Source organism: Equus caballus, chromosome 1, assembly GCF_041296265.1.
Source record: "Equus caballus isolate H_3958 breed thoroughbred chromosome 1, TB-T2T, whole genome shotgun sequence".
NCBI classification, from domain to species: domain Eukaryota; kingdom Metazoa; phylum Chordata; class Mammalia; order Perissodactyla; family Equidae; genus Equus; species Equus caballus.
In genome coordinates, this window is record NC_091684.1 from 16,248,980 (window position 1) to 16,268,006 (window position 19,027).

At 49.3% G+C, this 19,027-nt stretch overlaps 1 protein-coding gene across 4 annotated transcripts in view; it reads left to right on the forward strand.

Annotated features, from left to right (window-relative positions):
- HSPA12A (heat shock protein family A (Hsp70) member 12A) overlaps positions 1-19,018 on the forward strand; it is a 168,721-nt gene extending 149,703 nt beyond the window's left edge. For all 4 annotated transcript variants that reach the window (XM_023638724.2, XM_070260338.1, XM_023638730.2 and 1 more), the window contains 6 exons: positions 5,254-5,425; positions 9,097-9,183; positions 9,745-9,849; positions 10,597-10,855; positions 13,751-13,854; positions 14,786-19,018. In XM_023638724.2, the coding sequence (XP_023494492.1) occupies positions 5,254-5,425; positions 9,097-9,183; positions 9,745-9,849; positions 10,597-10,855; positions 13,751-13,854; positions 14,786-15,423 (1,365 nt within the window). In that variant the 3' untranslated portion in view covers positions 15,424-19,018. The remainder of the gene's footprint in view (positions 1-5,253; positions 5,426-9,096; positions 9,184-9,744; positions 9,850-10,596; positions 10,856-13,750; positions 13,855-14,785) is intronic.
- Positions 19,019-19,027: the final 9 nt, after the last annotated feature.

The following is a 19,027-nucleotide window of genomic DNA, read 5'->3' on the forward strand; positions in this document are numbered from 1 at the left end:
TGTCTTTGGGCTTGAACTGAAACATCAGCTCTTCCTGGGTCCTGAGCCTGCCGGCAAGGGAACCAACTATACCATCAGCTCTCCTGGTTCTCCAGCGTGCCAGCTGCAGATCTTGGGACTTGTCGGTCTACATAGTTGTGTGAACCGGTTCCTCATAACAAATCTCTTTATATACATACAGTCATGCGCCACATAATGACATTTCGGTGCATGATGGACTGCTATGCAACGGTGATCCCGTAAGATTAGCACCATACAGTCTGGGTGTGTAGTAGGCTATCCCATCTAGATTTGTGTAAGTACACGCTATGATGTTCCCACATTGAGAAGATCACCTAAGGATGCATTTCTCAGAATGTATCCCCATCGTTAAGTGACGCGTGACTGTACATCCTACTGGTTCTGCTTCTCTGGAGAACCCTGACTAATACAGAACCTGAGCAAAACACACAATTCTTGGCCCAGCGAGCCTCTGAGATCTGACAGTGCCCACCGAGCCTTCCACCCAAGGTGCCGCGCATCAGCCTGGCTTCACACAGAAGAGCTGGAAGGATGCGGTGGAACAGCACTCCATGAGGGCAGCTGGGAAACCAGTTCCATGCACCCTGCTTCGTATGGGAAATGGAGCCCCTCCTTCCAGGCCTCTTGGAGGCCTCCTGAGCCCAAGTTCATGGCACAGTCACTTGGGGCCTGAGCTTTATCCTTCCCCCGGCCTGGTGGAGGAGGAAGAGGCCTGGATACAGAGGGAGAGAGGAGGCTCTGGCAGCATCTCCCACAGGAGAAGCGGGATGTGGATGGAGTGGGTGGTTCTGGGGCCTCTACTCAGACGTGTGATTCACTCTCAAGGCTGCAGAGCACTTTATACAGATACAGTTTATCTGTGAAACTCCAAAGAGTCCTCTTGTATCAAGTGCTTGGGGGAAAAGTGGGTTCAATCTCTACCTTTTATAATTCACAGCCTCAGGACACCGTTAGATCCTTTAGGGGCATTCAGTGAAAAGATGGTCGCAGAAAGAACGGCTGAGCCGTCTTCTGACACCTTCAGAAAAGACCTAGAACGAGAGAGGGTCCCCCTGAGTCTTGAGAGCATCGTGGATAGGAAGCAGTTCAGTTTATTTCTAGAGACATTTTGCCTCAAATGTGTAGCTCCTGTAGGTTCCAGAAACCTGGTACATAAATGATGTTGCCCTGCGTATGATGATCTCATCTAACATGGAGTTACAGCTTGCCCTTCTCTCCCCTTCAGAACAAACTGCAGTAAAAAATAATCATATCAGGAAAAAACCCCAACTGCAACCTCATGACACCCAGAGCCAGAGCAGCTGGAGCCCTTTGCAGCCTGACGCTGGGCCAGCAGAGCACTCGGCCCCTCTGGCCATTTTTCTCCACTGTGGACAAAGTCCCTGGCAGGAGTTGGTGTAAACGCCCAGCCCATCCCTGGGCTCCCTGGAGTGCAGTTTTCTCACCCACCTGCTCCTCCTCACCCCTGAGCTTGTGACCCTCTAAAAAACTACTATGAGGGTGCTCCTGCTGCCCCAGATTTGTGGAGGAGTCAAGTGGGGTAGCGCTGTCTTGGTTCAGACACTTTCTGTTTGTGAAATCCCCAGGTCACATCTGCAGAATGCTTTCGTTCAGTGTTGCAGAGACCAGGGCCAGGAAATTGCACAATAGAGGCTGGCTGGAGGGATGGTCGATTCATTCATTCAGCAGCTGCCGTCTGAGCACCTACTATGTGCTACAGGCAAGAAGACCTGACTGCTGCTCTTAGAAAATGTCCCGTCTTTCAGGAGAGGCTAGATGTGTCCGCATTGATCTAGCATTGGAGACAGTATACTAAGTGGTCTGCTGGGCCCCCTTGGAGGGAGAGCGCACGTCTATCAGAACAGTGGCCAGGAAATATCAGCTCCAGAGGCCCAATTAGCAAAAGTGGAAAGAGTGCGCTCCTGCTTTGGTTGACCTTGGCCTAATCCCAGGCCAACAGACCCTCAGGTCTCCTGACAGCTGCCAGGACCGAGGGCTTCTGATGAGAAGACTGTTAAGTGTTTATATAGAAACAAAGGTTACACTGCCAGGCACTGGATCCTTCTGCCCAGAGATAACGACATCTGGGCCTTTGAGAGTCTGACGGATTCTTTTGCATGTCCTCCTTTTCTTGGAGTCCCCAAGTAGCTCTGGGTCCCCTCCTGGGGAGATGGAATCTACATAGAGCCAGCCCGCCTCCTCTGGCCTCTCCCCCTCAGCTCTCCGCTATGGCCTCTGTGGGAGTTTGCTGGTGGGGACACGGCCCCTGGCCCTAACTGGGGAGTGTGACAGGGGCTGGTTCAGCGAAGGAGTGTGGTACTTTGTCCTAGGCCTCCCAGACACTGCCGGGCCCCTCCCCTCTGGTTTGGGGTCCCCTTCACCTCCACTCACCATCTGCATCTTCTCCCAGGTACCATGGGGAACCCCATGGAAATGACTCAGAGCTTTTGCTGTGGAGCTGAGGCCAGCCCAGCTGGGGAGGGACGGATGAGAGGCTTCCCCTGAGGGGTGCAGGCATGCTGTCTCAGGCACTGAGTCAGCCTGTGTGTCTTTTACGTCTCTGGAATGTGGGAACGTCCCAGTGTGGGATGTCTTGCTGGATCCTGTCAGTCATGCACCAGGCACATTCAGATGCTCTCGAGTTGTATGATTTTACTCAAGGCTCTTCACTCCTCTGGACTTCATGATTTGATTTTCCACGTAGATATTTCACATAGATCAGAGTTCCTGCCCAGAACTTCAGGTAAGGTGTAGAGAGGAACGAGGGTGTTTATTTCCTGCTCCTCTTTCTGCCCTCCCATCCCCCACTCCCCGGCTCAGGCCCCTGTTGCTCTGGGACTGCCACGTGGGAGCCGCCTGGCAGGTTGACCTCCTAGGGGGACATGATGGGAGTAATGAGCCTTTTGAGTGGGCAGAGCTTTGGCCTTTCCTCCTTCACACTGAGTCCCTGGGTGCCACAGTGGCACTCTGCTTCGCCCCACCCCCCAAATATTTTCCAATCTGAACTTTGGAAGAGGGTTTTGTACATTTAGGGCCAGCTCTTTCGTTGCTCATCCTTCCTTCCTCCTCGCCCCGTGTTGTGGGAGCTGGGCCTCTTAGCTTCTGTTCTAGGAGGGCCTTGATTTTACAAACCCCCGAAGATGGAAAAAATCAATCCGTGAGAGCTGTTCTGTAGAAGGGGCTCCTCTTGGTTTTATTTGGGATTTCTTCTTCTGGGATCCTGGGGATTAAGTTTCAGAGGTTTCCCCATTCCTGGTGGCACTTCACATGTGTAACCCTTGTCCTCTTTCATTGTGCACTGTGCCCTTCCGCTGTCTTTGGGCTCAGGATGTCTCATGTGACCCTTTGAGAATGCACGGCTGGAGGAGGGGGGCGTTTAATCCCTTGAATAGGGAGTAGGGGGACATCTTGTCCCCCATCTGTGTCAGTGGCCTGTTGACCCATGTCAGCTAAGGGCAGACCTGGCCTCTTCAACCCAGCGACCAAGCTGATGGGCATAGATGCTGCCCCTGTGTTGGCGACAGCCAAGGGTACTAGGCAGGAAGGGGGCGGGTTCCCAGTGGATGGTGCAGGACATGTGCGCGGTTCCAGTCCGGTTTTGTAAAGGTTGGTCTTCCCAGAAGGGTTCTGCCGCTTGTTGTGGGGCATTTGGTGTTGGCAAAGTGGGGAGTTCAGTCACCCGCCTGCTGATATATCTCATTACGACAGAATGGTTGGTTTGGAGTATAGTAATTATGGAGAATTAATGACTGCAGGTACAGGCAGTACTGTCCCAGAGTAAATTAGTAAGGAGATTGTACCTTTCAACCAGTTGAGGAGGCACTACTGGAGTATTAGAGGCCCCTGGGGAGTTTTCTCAAAGGATAGAGGCCTGGGCCCCACCCAGTACCTGGAGTTCCTGAGAGCGGGAGAGCTGAGAACCAATTAAAGAGCAGGTCTGCTCAAGACCTGGGCCTGGGCTGGCTCTGCCACTTACAGTTGGATACCTTTCAGCCTAAGACTGTCCTGATCTTAACACTGAAAGTCTCCCGTCCCAGGAAACGCCAGGATGGTTGGTCACCCTACCTCTCTGGGCCTTGGTTTCCTTCTGCATAAAGTGAAGGAGTTGGACAAAAGGCATTTTTAATATTCTAACCTGAACCCTCCTCCCCTTCTTGTCTAATAATTAACCTCCTAAGCCCCTTCCGCCTGTGACTCGAGGTGGCTCCTCCTGGTGAGAGGTCATTGTGCACGTGTGACATTAGGCAACCTTGCGTCCCTGGTCTACAAGACGAGTCCACTAACCTCACGGGCCTGCCGTAGAATGGGGGCCTTCGCCAAAGTGGGTGCGGCACGAGGGCAGCATCCTGGGGTTCCCTAGGAAACAGCAGCAAAGCCAGCAACACAGTGCTGACGGCAACGGAACGTGCTTCTGTTTTCCATCGTGCTGGCAACTAAGGAAACCCCGTGGGCTTGAACAGCTTCAACGAGCAGGCGAGACCTCGTGCTCCAGTTCACAGCTGTGAGAGGTGGCAGGGACCTGCTAGAGGCTACGCCAGGCTCGTTTCTCTGAGCACCTCGGGAGGGTGGTCCTGGAGCCTCCTGGGCTGGCCCTTCTTAAGGTCTGGAGGGACTGTGACTAGAACAAGCCAGATATCACAGAGAGAAGCATTTCTGCTGTTAAAGGGATACAAGCTTTGAATAAGACACTGCCAGCTGCCTCTGGACCTACACCCTAGAAAGTGGGGGACTCTGTGGGATTCCAGCAGGCGCTTTCTCCTGGAGGAATTTTCACCCTCCTGGTGCTCTGGAGATAATAGTTCAGGTTCCCATACAGCAAAATCAGATGCTCGCATAGCTGAGGTCCAGCGGTGGCCCATTGTAATGGGAAACAGACCATCCACCTTCCCTCCTGTAATGGTTTTCAAAGTTTTGGGGCCTTTCCCCCTTCGTGCTTCTCAGTTCTGGGCCAAGCAAGCTCCAAATGCAGGAGACTCTGTGGCCCAGAGAGCCTTGCGTTTGTTTCCCAAGGGTGCTTGTTTGTTTTCTTTGGCTATTCTGTGGTGTTTGGGTACCTGGCCTGGGGCCTAGCACCCAATCACACCCAATTTAAGCTCTGCAGAGGCCTGTGAATTGGGAGTGAGTTTCCCAAACAAGCAGAACGTGAGTGAGGGTGTCAGCCCAAGGCATGGGTGTCCTCGGAGTGGTCCTGCCCAGGAAGCCCGAGTCCCAGCCTCTGCTTCTATCTTCCAGGCAGGCCTGGCCTCCCCCGAGAACTCGGAGCAGCTCATCATAGCCTTGGAGCCCGAGGCGGCCTCCATCTACTGCCGGAAGCTGCGGCTGCACCAGATGATCGAGCTGAGCAGCAAGGCGGCGGTCAATGGGTACAGCTCCAGTGACACAGTAGGAGCTGGGTTTGCACAGGGTACCTCCTGCTCTCTCTCTCCCCCTCCCTGCTCTCTCCCCTCCCGCCCCCTGCACGTTTCTCTGCCTCTGATTATTTAAAGGCACTTAGTGCTGTAACAAAGAATCAAGATGCTCCCGGAGCAGGTTGGCTTTAAGCACCTCTGTGCTCAGCCCTGCTACCTGGTCCCTCCAGGGACCCCCATCAGCTCAGCCATTGTTACTCTCGTTCATCGCCCACCCACATGCCTTTGGAGAGGGGAGAGCGCTTCTCTCTCAGAACCTGAAGGTGGCCTGAGAGCAGTTCTTGGCCTTGCATTTTACTAGGCTCTTAATCTTTCCTGTCTGTTAACTGATTCTTGATCTAATCCACTTCCCTGTTATTAATTCCTCCATTAAGACTGTTGACTTATTGCTGACGCACTCATTGGGGCTGCTTCTGTGTGATGAGCTCATTATGTGTCTTAGCCATAAACCTGGGGAGAGTGTAAACTATGGCTGACAAAGGCTGACTTCTCCTTGACCTGCTGATGCTCACTCAGCTGTGGGAAGGAGCACCGCCTAGGGAGACTCAGGATGGGCATTTTTTTTTTCTTTGTACTATTTACCAGTATGCAAGCTGGTCACAATTTTGGTCCCTAGAACTTTTTCCCTTGTATCCTGGGCTATGTGGGTCTGTCCAGGGCAATGGAGTTTGCAGACCCAGTTTGCCCTGGGTCAGTGGCAAAGCCACCAATGTGAGTGAGCATGGGTGCTAACTGGGAGTGCGGTAGGGGTGGCGCTGTGCACACAGCTCTGAGCCCTGTTCCCATATGAGGACCTCAAGGGCAGACACCCACCCATCACCCACTCCATCCTGCCCTGGAAGGCCCGGGAGGAGGAGAGGGTGACACTGGTGAGGACTGTCTCTGGCTGTTCCCCCCACAGCCTTGTTTCCACATTATCCTTGGTCCCACACCCGGAGCGTGTCTCTGTACTCCCCGAGGCACTGGGGCCCAGGCTCATCCTTAGCAGGCGTACGTTCCTGCCCAGACGGTGCTGAGCCGTCTCCTTCAGGCCTCGCCTGTTCCTCTTCACAGGGTGACTGCCCAAGGCCGCTGCTGTGCATCTGCAACCCCAGATTGAGGAGTCTGTGAACCTCAGCCACAGGACAGTGGCAAAATATTCACTTGTCACCAGCCTGCCCGTGGCTGTATGTTAGCCCTCAGATCTGATTAATCTGGAATGAATGGAAACAGGCTTCCCTTTAAATTTGAGGGCTTGATCTGCCTTTTTCCAGCAATGTTCGGCCTCTCCCGAAACATGCCGAGGCCAGCCTTCCTGCCACCTAAATCAAGGGCATGGATGCCCTGAACTCTCAGGATGGTATATTTATTTAAATTTCCTTCCTCGTTGTTTTAATTGGAAAAAAGGAATGACTGTCTGGGCTTTATCCTTCCATGCTGCTTCTTACTCAGTCGTTCATAAACAGAAATTCACGCCAGAAGTGGCTAATTCTCGGTAGCTCTCCTTAACAGTCCTTACGGATAACACTCATATTTGAGGGGGACTTGAGGTTTTGAATGCTTGCCTTCCCGAGAGCTCAGTTGTGGGGTTCCTTTCCTTTAACATATCCTGTCTGCCCTACCCTGCTCTGTGTCTGTCTCCTGTGCCTGGTGGAACTGGCTGTTGTCTCACGTGCTCAGAGGCTCTCTTTGGTTTTGAAGTCCTTGAATTGTTGGCCACCACCCTTCAGAGGAGCAGCGAGGCGGGCATTCTGTCTCTGCCTGTGGTGCGGTTAGAACTTCTCTCCCAGGAGGAGGGGGAGCCATCTGGGAGGCCTGGCAGAGCACTTCGTCAGGAGCACCCGGGATGGCGTTAGCGCCCTGAGACCCCCGGGCCGTTCTCTGCTCCCCGATGTTCCTTCGTGATGGATGCCCACTGGACAGCACTGAAGGACAAGGAGCTGGCACTCTGCCCCCAGCACTGCAGGGTTTGCCATCGGTATTATTTTACTCCAAGAGGATTTAATAAGATTAGTAAAGGATACATTTTTCACAATCTTGGGCTTAATATGCCCGAAAAGTGGGATAATTTTTTGAGAGCTCAGAAAATGTTTTCTTAGCCCCACTTAGCTGTTCTTTATGAATGCCATTTTGTTAGTCATCTAGAATGTTTTAGAAAACCAAATGTCCACTACAGGGTCTGTAGTATAAATTCACCTGGAGCCGGTGCTGGAACAGGAGAGAAGCCCCGAGTTTGGGGATCCCTCCCGGGCCTGCAGGAACTCTTGAATCAAGGATGGCCTCTCCACAACAGACCAGGGCTGAGGGCACTTCGGGCTGGCAGTGTTTGCCATGCCCCAGAGAAGATGCTGTTTTGCAGACACTGTGCTCCTTGCTAAAAGAGGCTAGTGGGTCAAGGGTCCTTTACTGGATAACCAGAAGCACATGGATTTGTAGGGCAGTTCAAAGTCAGCAGCACCCACCTAGGGAGTAAAACAATTGGCGGGGGCAAAATTGTGGGGGCGGCAGCAGAGCGGTGGATGGAGCCTCCACCTGTAAAAGTCATTCACAGCCGTGACCCTCTGTCAGGGACCTGGGCTCATCCTCGGTGCTTCCCCTTCATTATCACCTACTGTGTGCCTGCTGTCACACTGGATGCTGAGGATAAATCAGAGAACCAGTCTCTGCTCTGCCTGTGAGGAACTTAGGCCAAGTATTATTATCCCCATGTTATGGATGAGGAAACTGAGGCCCAGAGGGCTTACATGATTTGTCCAAATTCCCACCGTGGCTGTGTCCTGCTGCTGCCCGGGTCCCTCTCACACACCTTTCCCATCTCTTACCATTCGTATTCTGCTTTTCCAGATCTCATTGTAAATTGTTAACTCTCAGAGCACGCACGCATGAGGGTCTGTGGTCCCAGGGCTAATTTTGGGCTGCAAGACAGAGTCGTGGGAACTGCAAGCCCCTGAACCTCCCTGACCTGGTTTCCTCATCTGGATGTAGGATGATGATTTGTGGCCTGTCCGCCTCACAGGGCTGTCAGGGAGGTCTGCGGGAGATGAAATACCCTATGCGAGGCGTCACAGCCACTAAGCACCCGGAGACACAGCCAGGCTGTCCTGCAGTGTTCAGGAAAAAGGCGGCCCTGGGGCTTTGCCGGGTTGCAGGCCACCTTGTGGCTGAAGCGCCACCTTGTGGCTGAAGAGCATATTGGCTTCAACTGGATCAGGAAATGGCTCCAGACCTGTGTTTATCCAGGATCCAGTAAGGAAAACGCCCACATTCCTTGTGTCAGGCAGAGTTCCTGGATGTGAAATTGTTTAATCGAGTACACTGCAGGCTGCTTGGCAGAGGCTTCCCCTGGAGCAGCAAAGCCAGGGAATTGGCCGATTTTATTAACCTATTCCCCAAAAAATGCCACCAGAGGAAGACCTCAAGAGGGACAGCTTTTCAGCAGGGCACGCAGCTGAAGAGATTCAAGGCTGCCATGCAGATGAAGAGATGAAGGCTGGTGGCAATAGCTGCTGCTCTGGAAGGGCTGGCTGTGTGACTCCCGATGTTGTACTTATGTAATCATTTGGGTCAAGTATGGCTAAATGTTGCATCCCTGAACTCCTCCTGCTGTTGCCTCACTGACTGCCTCAGATGACTGCCTGCTTTTTCATGCTTTCTTACCCATCGTCATTTTCTTTCTGTTGGCCACTAGCTAAGGAACACGTACGGCGTAATCGGCAGAGTCGGACCTTTTTGGTGGAGAATGTCATAGGAGAAATCTGGTCCGAGCTGGAGGAAGGTAGCGTCCTTGAACGTCTTTTGCCCTTGCTGGATTTTTTTTTGTTTTTGGTGCTGCTGGCAAAAATGCATTCCTATTTGTTCCTTTTGCACTTTTGGAGAATGTTCAAAATCACTTAGTTTTAAAGACCGCTCACCCAAGGAGAGCTCTTTTGTAGCTATAATTTTGCATGTTGTAAAACCATATAGACTCTTCAGAAGAGAGGTAGGAAATGGAACTCACCAGTAAAAACAATAGGTCATTTTATGGTGCCATTATCTTGGCAGGAAGTTGTCCACTTGTACATGCCAGGTATGCAGCAGCGTGTGACATGAATCCTTCAGTCTTAAAGAGTCACTCCTCTGGGTTCTTTATCATCCATGCTAACCATCACTTCTGGGCAGACATTATTACATTCTCTTTAATCATGGATAACTCGCTGTGCGGCTAATTAACAAAACCATTGTACTAATGAGAGGTGTTGATGGCACTTAGCTGGGTTTACCAAGTCATCACCCGCCAGCTTGTTTCAGGATGGGGTTGACAAGCGGCCTATGTAAAGGATGGTTGTTTTTGTACCAGGTGACAAGTATGTGGTTGTGGACAGTGGCGGTGGCACGGTAGACCTGACAGTCCATCAGATACGGTTACCAGAGGGACACCTTAAAGAACTGTACAAAGCAACAGGTGAGCCCTGCATAGCTGATTTCCTCACGCGTGAGCCACTCCACTCATACCAGATTTTTCTCAGCGTTTCCTTCTCTCAGCGTGGGATTGAGACAGGAAAGGGTACCAACGCTTCTGTGAAAATGGAGAGACAGATGCACTTAAATGGTCTTAAAACACAAACCACTGTAACTTGGGTTTTGGTGTAGATTGAGCCTCTTTCAGATCCTGGCCAAGGGAGTTTGTTTCTGAAAGTTCTGGAAGGATATGATTGTACCCTGCCTTCATGTATGATTTAGTGCTATGGTTAAGCCTTCTAGGGAGGTCCTGGGACACCAGGTCTTGGATCAAGATTGCCAAACCAGACAACAGGCTCGTTGCCTTGGTGGGGGGGATGGTGAGCAATTACTAGGTGGCAGGAATGAGGCAAGGCCTGCAGGTTACTGGCCCCTGTCCTTGGATTTCTTGCATGGGAATACCATGATGCTCCTCATTAGTGAAATGTCTTGATTTTATTTACAATGTAATTGATTTTAAGCAGATTGTTGACGAGTGATTTCTGTAGGAAAGTTCCCCCACATGGAATGAGAAGAACCTAAGGGTTATAAGGCGTAAGTAAGAACACGTAGCTGCCACCTGCTTGCTAAGCGGGTCCAAGTTTGTGCTACTTGGTGTTTCAGAGAACGCAAGGTGGGCTGTTTCTCAGACTTTGGATTCAGTTTCTGATGGTTCTTAACATGGTGGGCTCCCATTTTGTTCTCGACTCAGGTGGACCCTATGGCTCCTTAGGAGTAGATTATGAATTTGAGAAGCTTCTGTGTAAAATATTTGGAGAGGATTTTATTGAACAATTCAAAATCAAGCGTCCTGCAGCCTGGGTTGACTTAATGATCGCGTTTGAGTCTCGCAAAAGAGCGGCTGCCCCGGACCGAACGAACCCGCTGAACATCACCCTGCCCTTCTCCTTCATTGACTACTACAAGAAGTTCCGTGGGCACAGCGTGGAGCACGCCTTGAGGAAGAGCAAGTAAGTGGGGCTCACGTTGGGCTCAGGACATTCTAGAGAGTGGATCGTGTTGATGGGAGGGAGGAAGGGGGTGTGGACTCTGGGTTCCAATCCTACACACTTGCTGTGTGACCTTGGGCAAGTGATTCAACTTCTCTGTTCCTCAGTTTTTTCATCCGGAAGATGGGGATGATAATTCTACCTACCTCAAAGGGTTGTTGTGAGGATGAAATGAATTCATATATGTTAGATGCTTAGCACAATGCCTAGGGATCTGCAAAGTAGTATCTGTGTTTGCTGTTATGATGTACTAAAAAATATAAGCTTTATGAAAGCAGGGAATTTTGTCTGTTTTGGCCTCTGCTGTATCCCCAGTATTTGCAACAGAACCTGGTACATACCTAGCAGGTGCTCAGTAAATATTTGTTGAATGAATCCCGTGGGAGTCTGGGTTTCCTGCTACTGTGCATTTCTTGGCTGCAGGCAAGAGTTTGCAGCTCAGCCTGTTGCAAAATGAACATATTTGGAAGATGTTTTAAAGCTGAATTAAAAAAAAATAGAGAAAAATCATCGGTTTCTAAAAATCTTTTTAGAGTGGAAAATTTCAAACATTTACTGTGTGAAATGAACCTCCTTATCTAGCATCGACAATTGTCAATTCCTGGCCAGTCTAAATCCTCATGCACCCTTCCCCAATTATTTTAAAGCAAATCTCAGGTTGTCATCTAATCCATAAACACGTCAGTACGTATCTCTAAAGGAGATAAATTTAAAATCATAGCCACAACACTATCATCACACTAAAATTAGTAATTCTTCAATATCATCAAATAGCCAGTTAACATTAAAATTTTCTCAATTGTCCCATGCTTTTTTTCAGTTTGCATCAGTGTTTAACTGACGGCTATACACAGCAATTATCTGATATTCCTCTTAAGTCTCACTTAATATACAGGTTTCCCCTCCTGTTTTTTGCTTGCAACTTATTAGATGACAAAGCTGACTGTTTGTCCTGTAGACTTTCCTATAGTCTGGGTTTTGCTCACTGCATGCCCACATCATGTGTTCTTCTGTCCCCTGGTATTTTTTTTTTTTTTTTTTACAAATGGACAGATTGAGCTAGAGGTTTGGTTCCAGTTTGAGTTTTTGGCAGATCTATTTCCTGGTGGTGGTATTTCCTACCGCATCACATCAGGGGACACATCGTGTTTCCTTGTCGATTCTTTTGTGATGTTAGCAGCCATGGATGCTTATTGCTTAGGCCTTAATTGAAGGGGTGGCCCCGTGGTTGTCTCCTTAGTCTGTTATCCTTCTGCATTTCTTCACTAGAACACATCTGTAGAGAGAAATTTTTCTTCTCAAAGGTTTGGTTGCCCTGAAGTACAGTTCATATAGGAAAAAGAAGTCAAATCTTGGTTCTTTCCTCCCATTTATAAGTTTTTTGTTAAAAAAAAATTGTTGATTTCCTAGCATCCTCCAAAGTGACAAATGAATTTTTTTCTTTTACGGGGGCACTAGGGGAGTATCATTAAGAATTCATGGGTTTAAGCATGTTCAATGTATTTTAAGCCATGGCAGTTATATTCTTATTGATGCTCAAATTGTCCCATCTTGGCCCATAGGAGCCTCTTCAGGTTGGCTCCTGAGTCCCAGTGACATGACATCTGTGGTCGTTGACAGTATGGTATATGAAGATGCTCCTGGCTCATCTTGTATGTTCTCTACCCCAGACCTGCAATCGGTTGTTTCTCTAAGAAGCCCTGGTTCCTTTTGGTGGGAAACAAAGTATATTTGACTCCAGCTCTTCTTGCCCTTGGAGCAGGGTCCTAGCTGGACTCTTTTACTAGGCTGATGTTCTCTCTGCCCCTCAGAGACAACCTGCTTCCTTGGTCCCACCTAGAGGCACCTGCTCCGAGTTGAATCCCAAGTGCTGCCTGCACAGTTCTGGGCCTGCCAGCTCTCCTACTGGGGAGACTGGCTGCAGCCAGCCATGGGGTCACTCCACACCGTACCACACTGTCCTCTGGCCTAGGCCATGGAAAGAATTCCTGGTGTGGGAGACCTGGCAGAATCTGGAATGTGATGCTGGGAAGCAGCTGGTGTGTGTTTCACTTCAGGGACAGAGACACCCTTTGCTCAGCCCCTTTGAACTTGAGAACGGGCGGGGTAGACACTGCAGTAAACAGTTCCCAGCGTTCACTTAGCGCCAGGAAGTTTCCAAAGTGTTTTCACAGACATGGTATTTAACTTGACCTTCACAACAATCTCTGCAAAGGAGGTAAGGCAAGTGGCGTTATCCTTGATTTCCAGACGAGAAGACTGCGGCTCAGAGAAAACATAGGTCAACTTGCCCAGAGTTTGGTAGCTACTAAGTGGTGGAGGCCAGATTGGAGCCCAGCCATCCAGACTCCCTGTGCAGTGCTCTTTTGTTCCATGCCGCTGCTTTAGCCATGCTGCACCTTTGATAGAGACAGTGAGGGGCATCTGGTCGGATAGGCTGATCACCATCATGGGACAGCTGCTTGCAGGGCGGGAGATGTACCTGGGCACACGGGTTTGTGCCTTTATGTAGAGTACTTTGGAAACATCGTATGAGCCTTTAATAGGCATCCCAAAGAGAGAGAGAGATCCCTCGATTTATCTCCTTGTCTTTTGCACTAGACTTTGGCTTCCACTGTCCCAGGGGAAAGTTGGCCACAGCGGAAAGCAAAGAGAAACAGAAGACGCTATGTCTTAGCTTTTGGGTTTCTAAGGGTCTGGGTCCTGGCAGTGTGGCATATTTCCAAGGACTTTCAAACTGCTTTCTGCCCTTTTTAGATGTGACAGCTGTTCTGCCAGGTCCCGTGTCTGTGCAGATTAGTCTGGGTATCCTTTATACACTCACTGCCCGTTTCTCTCTGTGCCACACCCCCACAGTGTGGATTTTGTGAAGTGGTCCTCGCAGGGGATGCTGAGGATGAGTCCAGATGCCATGAACGCCCTTTTTAAGCCAACTATCGACAGCATCATTGAGCATCTCCGTAAGTATCAGTCAGTGTGGCAGAGCCAAGAAGGGGGACTGACTTTTCCAGCATCACCAGCCAGTGCCTGTGAAGCCAGGTCGGCAGGGTGCCCGGGATTGGGAGCCACAGGCCAGGCTGCAGCTGGAGCGGGTGGGGCCTGGGCATGGATGAGGGATGTTGCTGGACACAGGCTCTGGGTCCCTCCCCTCTGGTACTGAAAGTAGCCGACAGCCTGTTCTCACCTGGGCTTACAGTTTGGCTTCCAAAGTCTGAGAGCTGGGAGCTCTACAATATTATCCTCAAGCCATAGGCCCTAGGGAATGTGTGGTCTTTGCTTTATCAGGACAAATTAGGAACCAGAATCCTTGCTGGGAGGAGGAACTGTTGTATGAACCAAAGAAAGGCTCCCACCAGGAGAATCAGAACAAACAGCGTCTAGCCATGCCATTATGCTGCTCCCACGTGGCCCGCAACCAGGGACACAGAGTAGACTCACTAGGGACCGTGTTCATATCCAGGCCTCCCATCTACTTCCTACCCCTCTCCTACTAAATCAGAACCCCTGGGGTGGGACAGGATTTCTATGAAAACCAAAGAAAAGTATTTATAACAGCCTGCCTTGACTTACCTAACAGAACCACAGGTTTGGAGAGTATGACGAGTATTCATTTATGTGTAACAAATTGCTACTTAAAATGATCACCAGCTAGCTGTTACAGTGGGTTTCTACTTAGCAGTAGCTTTGGGTTTTATTCCTAAGCATATTGGTGCGCAAACCCCTTTCTTTAAAAGACCAGCTCTACCCAGTTCTGTCCAACGAGCTCAGACTAGGCCTGTCCTCCTGTTGGCCCAAGTGATCTCGTCCATTCCCCACCTTCTCAGGCTACCCAGTCCCCTTTGCCTGCTGGCTTTTGGTGACAGGATGTTGTCCCCTCCTCTTCCCTTTCAGGGGACCTGTTTCAGAAGCCCGAGGTGTCCACTGTCAAGTTCCTCTTCCTCGTGGGTGGCTTTGCAGAGGCACCCCTCCTGCAGCAGGCGGTGCAGGCTGCCTTTGGCGACAAGTGCCGCATCATCGTCCCCCAGGACGTGGGCCTCACCATCCTCAAGGGTGCCGTCCTCTTCGGCCTGGACCCTGCCGTCATCAAGGTGCGCCGGTCTCCGCTCACCTACGGGGTGGGCGTGCTGAACCGCTACGTGGAGGGCAAGCACCCACCCGAGAAGCTGCTGGTGAAGGACGGCACTCGCTGGTGCACTGACGTTTTCGACAAGTTCATCTCTGCTGACCAGTCCGTGGCCCTGGGTGAACTGGTCAAGCGTAGCTACACTCCGGCCAAGCCCTCCCAGCTGGTCATCATCATCAACATCTACAGCTCTGAGCACGACGACGTGAGCTTCATCACTGACCCCGGGGTGAAGAAGTGTGGCACCCTCCGCCTGGATCTCACGGGGACCAGCGGCACAGCCGTGCCCCCTCGGAGGGAGATTCAGACCCTCATGCAGTTCGGGGACACCGAGATCAAGGCCACAGCTATCGATATAGCCACCTCGAAGAGTGTCAAGGTTGGGATCGACTTCTTAAATTACTAACTGGCCTCCCCGTGCCGCCTGCCCCCCTGGACTCACTCACCTGCATCTGCTGACCTCAACCTTGACCTCTGCCCCTGCCCTGCCCCTCACCACTGCCCACCTGAATTTCAGCAGGGAAGATGAGAACAACCAGGGGTAGAATAATTAGGGATTTTTGAGGGCGCACTGGAGTCAGAAAAACTGTCGGAAATTAAGATTGAGGCTTGGGAATGAGAAACTCAAAGGTCCTAGAAGAGCAGCTAGTTTTCATAGGTACAGAGTGGTGAGACACCCACCCAACAAGGGAATCAATAGGTTTCTGCAGCAGTGACGGAGCTTGCCTTTGAGCAGATGGCCGTTAAGTAGAACTTAGGATGAGCTATTGCTGTCTTTCACATTTGAAATGAGATCTTTGAGCAAGGAGGAGATTCTTCATCTCTTTGAGACTTTCCTTTTTATCCTTTTTGGATGGCAGTCAATATAAAATGCCACCCCATCTGTAGTTCATTTCTTTTCATTATCATGTGACTCGAAGTGGTGATTCAGTGGGAATTGGAGCATTTTTAGCTGGTGGGAGAAGCTTGCCTACACTGGGCACTATTTTAGGGTCTCATAATTTAAATTCTAAATGGGTTCCATGAAGAATAACTGTAGCTTTGGCTAATCCACTAGGATTTGTGAGTGGGAGAGCTGAGACCTCAACTTTCTAGCAGGTAAAAACTTGATTTGAGGGAAATGGATATTAAAGAGCTACTGACCCATAGGTCAGTAATCATATGCTGCGATATAATTACCAGAATGCCAAATCCTGATTTCTGAATTTATAAGTAGCTCTACTTCACCTTCGGAGGATTCCGTATGAGAAGGTGAGGCTGCAGTTTGCCTTGTCCGCATCACCAAGCCCACTTGTCCAGAACAGCCTTGACAAGCAAATATATTTTAAAGTAACTCCCTCCTCCTTGCTCAACCTCATCTCCCTAAGAGTTTTGGCCATTTATTCCCACATTTTGAAAAGAATAAATTGGTGATACATGGGCAGCGAATCTGTTCTATGAAATGTTTCATTAAAATCTTCGGGTTTTAAAGTCTGTCCAACATTAATGAAATTAAACCAGGTTTTTTCAAAGCAGTTCTGTGGCTCGCCTGCATGAGAACTGCCTGGGTGCTTGTTACAAACAGCTTCCTGGATGCTATCCCTTTCACGAACTGAAGTCGAGTCTTGGAGAGGAGGACCAGAATCTGCAATTTTTAGTAAACACCACAGGTGACTGTGTTTCAACTGAAATTTGAGAATTCTTAACTTTAGGTTTTGTTGGAAGCTGAAGCACAGCCCAGAGCTGGCAGCCTGGGTCTTCCCATTCGGGCTCCCTCAGCGAGAGGGTTTACACGTGAAGAGCGATCATCGCACACCCTGCCCTCTTGTGAGTGGGGCTGGGGCTCCACCTGCCTTGGGCTTGGCGCTTTTAACCCTCACAGGAAGGGCCTGGGGAGGAAAAAGATTGGAAGAAAGGCACCCTAAGGACAGAGCTGACTGAGGAACCAAGGGCTCGGTTCTCTCCTTCCTTCCCCACTTGCAAAGCCAGTCTTCTCCAATGTTCAGGGACCAACAGAGGAAAAAGAATCAAGAATCTGATTCCCAGCCTTTCTGATCTGTTCAAAGCTGTCTTTTCCACCTGCTGGAATTCATTCCGACTTTCAGTCACTGGAGGCATGCATAATGGATGAAGGGAGGATGAGGGAACTAACTTCGAATGCAAGGTGGATTTACAGACTCATTATCATAGCCGATATGCAGATTTTCAGTAGCATTTCCAATTTCATCCTAACATGTCGTCTTTTTCACATCGCCTGCTGCAGAATTCCCTCCTGGGATGTGAAACACGAACAAACCGCAGAACCAGAGAATGCTAGTCACATAACTCAGTGGTGGGATTTCGTATCCAGGTACAAAGGTGTGTTTGCTAGGGTTCTCTTCTGCCTGCTCCGCTTCAAAAGCTAAATGTTCTGGGTCTGTCTCTGCTGTTGCCAGCCATTCTCTACAAATAGGACTTTTCAATTTAGTTATAAGTAATATAATTTTATGTACATATAATATTAGAATATTGTACAGAATCTTTATTTCTACAATGTGCTTTTCTTGTTAAAAAAAAAAGAAAATGCTCTTTGAATTTTGTTGATGACATTGCTGCCTTTAATTTTCCACAGTTTCATTTCTTAATTGTGCTTACTAACCATCAATTTGTACCGATATTAAGCGATGGACTATTTATGCAAGACTGAGCAATAGACAGAGGTGCCTAGGGTCAGAATACTCTGAACAAATGGACCACCTGGAACAACTTCATCAGACCTTTCTATACACACATCCTTCCCAAAGGCTTACAGGTTAAGGAGCATAATAATCTAATTGATTCTCCTGTCCAGTCCTTGAGAGCTGAACCTTCTGGTTCTGTAAGTAATGTGACCTGTGCAGAAAAACCTACGAAAACTCTTTGCATCCCTGCAGGGTTGTCAGTCTCTCCTGTGGGGCAAAGCAGTCACTGAGGGCACAGTGTGGTCCCACCGTGTGTGATGTTTTAGAACACCCGGGTCAAAGGAAGGAGTCTAGTGGTGCACAAATCCAGTTTATCTATTGGATTAAGTGTAAGAGTGAGTAATATAGTCAAGTCCCTCTTTTTTTGGCTAATGTAAGGTCTTTCCCACCTTGCATTAAGGATGTCTCCTTGTCTGCTATTTCTCTTAGATGGGCTGGTTGAAATTTGCAGTGTTGGCAAATAGCTGATGGAGAGGGGGTGATAATTTTATTGGACTTTCTTCTGGCCCCAGCGATGTAGCCCCAATCGTCAGACTCCTTAAAGGGAATCCCCAAACCCATCCCTCCTCCCCCTCCATCCCCGCAGGAATATTCCAGAATAAGAGCACTGGATAAGTACACTTGAACACATTTTCTAATCTTAGAAAGTTTCTAAAAGGCCTGTTGTCTTGACCCATTACTCAATTGTCCCTGGCGTATTACCTGGTGGTCATTCTTGGAAGCAGAATTATCAAAGGATTTCCTTTGTCACTGCCCTCTATCTACACAGCAGGCATTAATAAATGCTGAATGAGAGACAAGTTACAGACAGACAAATAGTAAAGAGGAGGCACACAAGCGTTTTCGCAGAGTGATAGCTAAGATGAGTCCCCCTTACAGAGCCTGCCCTACCCTTAGAATGTTATTTAGATCAAGTTTAGCTTTTAGAGTCCAGGTCTGGTTAATTGCCAGGGTGGCAAACAATCGCATGCACCAATATAAACAGGAGTCAAAATGCACTATTAGTCGAAGATCGAACTTCACGTTGTAGAGATGAAATAGCTGTGATTAAGCTGCATATTTATGCTGGGAAGTGGCTTAAGTGGTTGACTAGTATAAAAGTTGTTGGCCGTAACATCACACCTCTCATCTGCTTGGAATATGGAACAGTATTCGAAAATATCAGTCACTGGGGTCTTGTTCACTACAAGATAAATTCAGACTTCACAGAACTTTGCAGCAGTTCACAACTTGACAAGATCGTATCTGCAAATTTTCTGTCTTCGCAGATGTCTAATAAAGCAAAACTCTGGATCTCCTGCAGCCCAGACT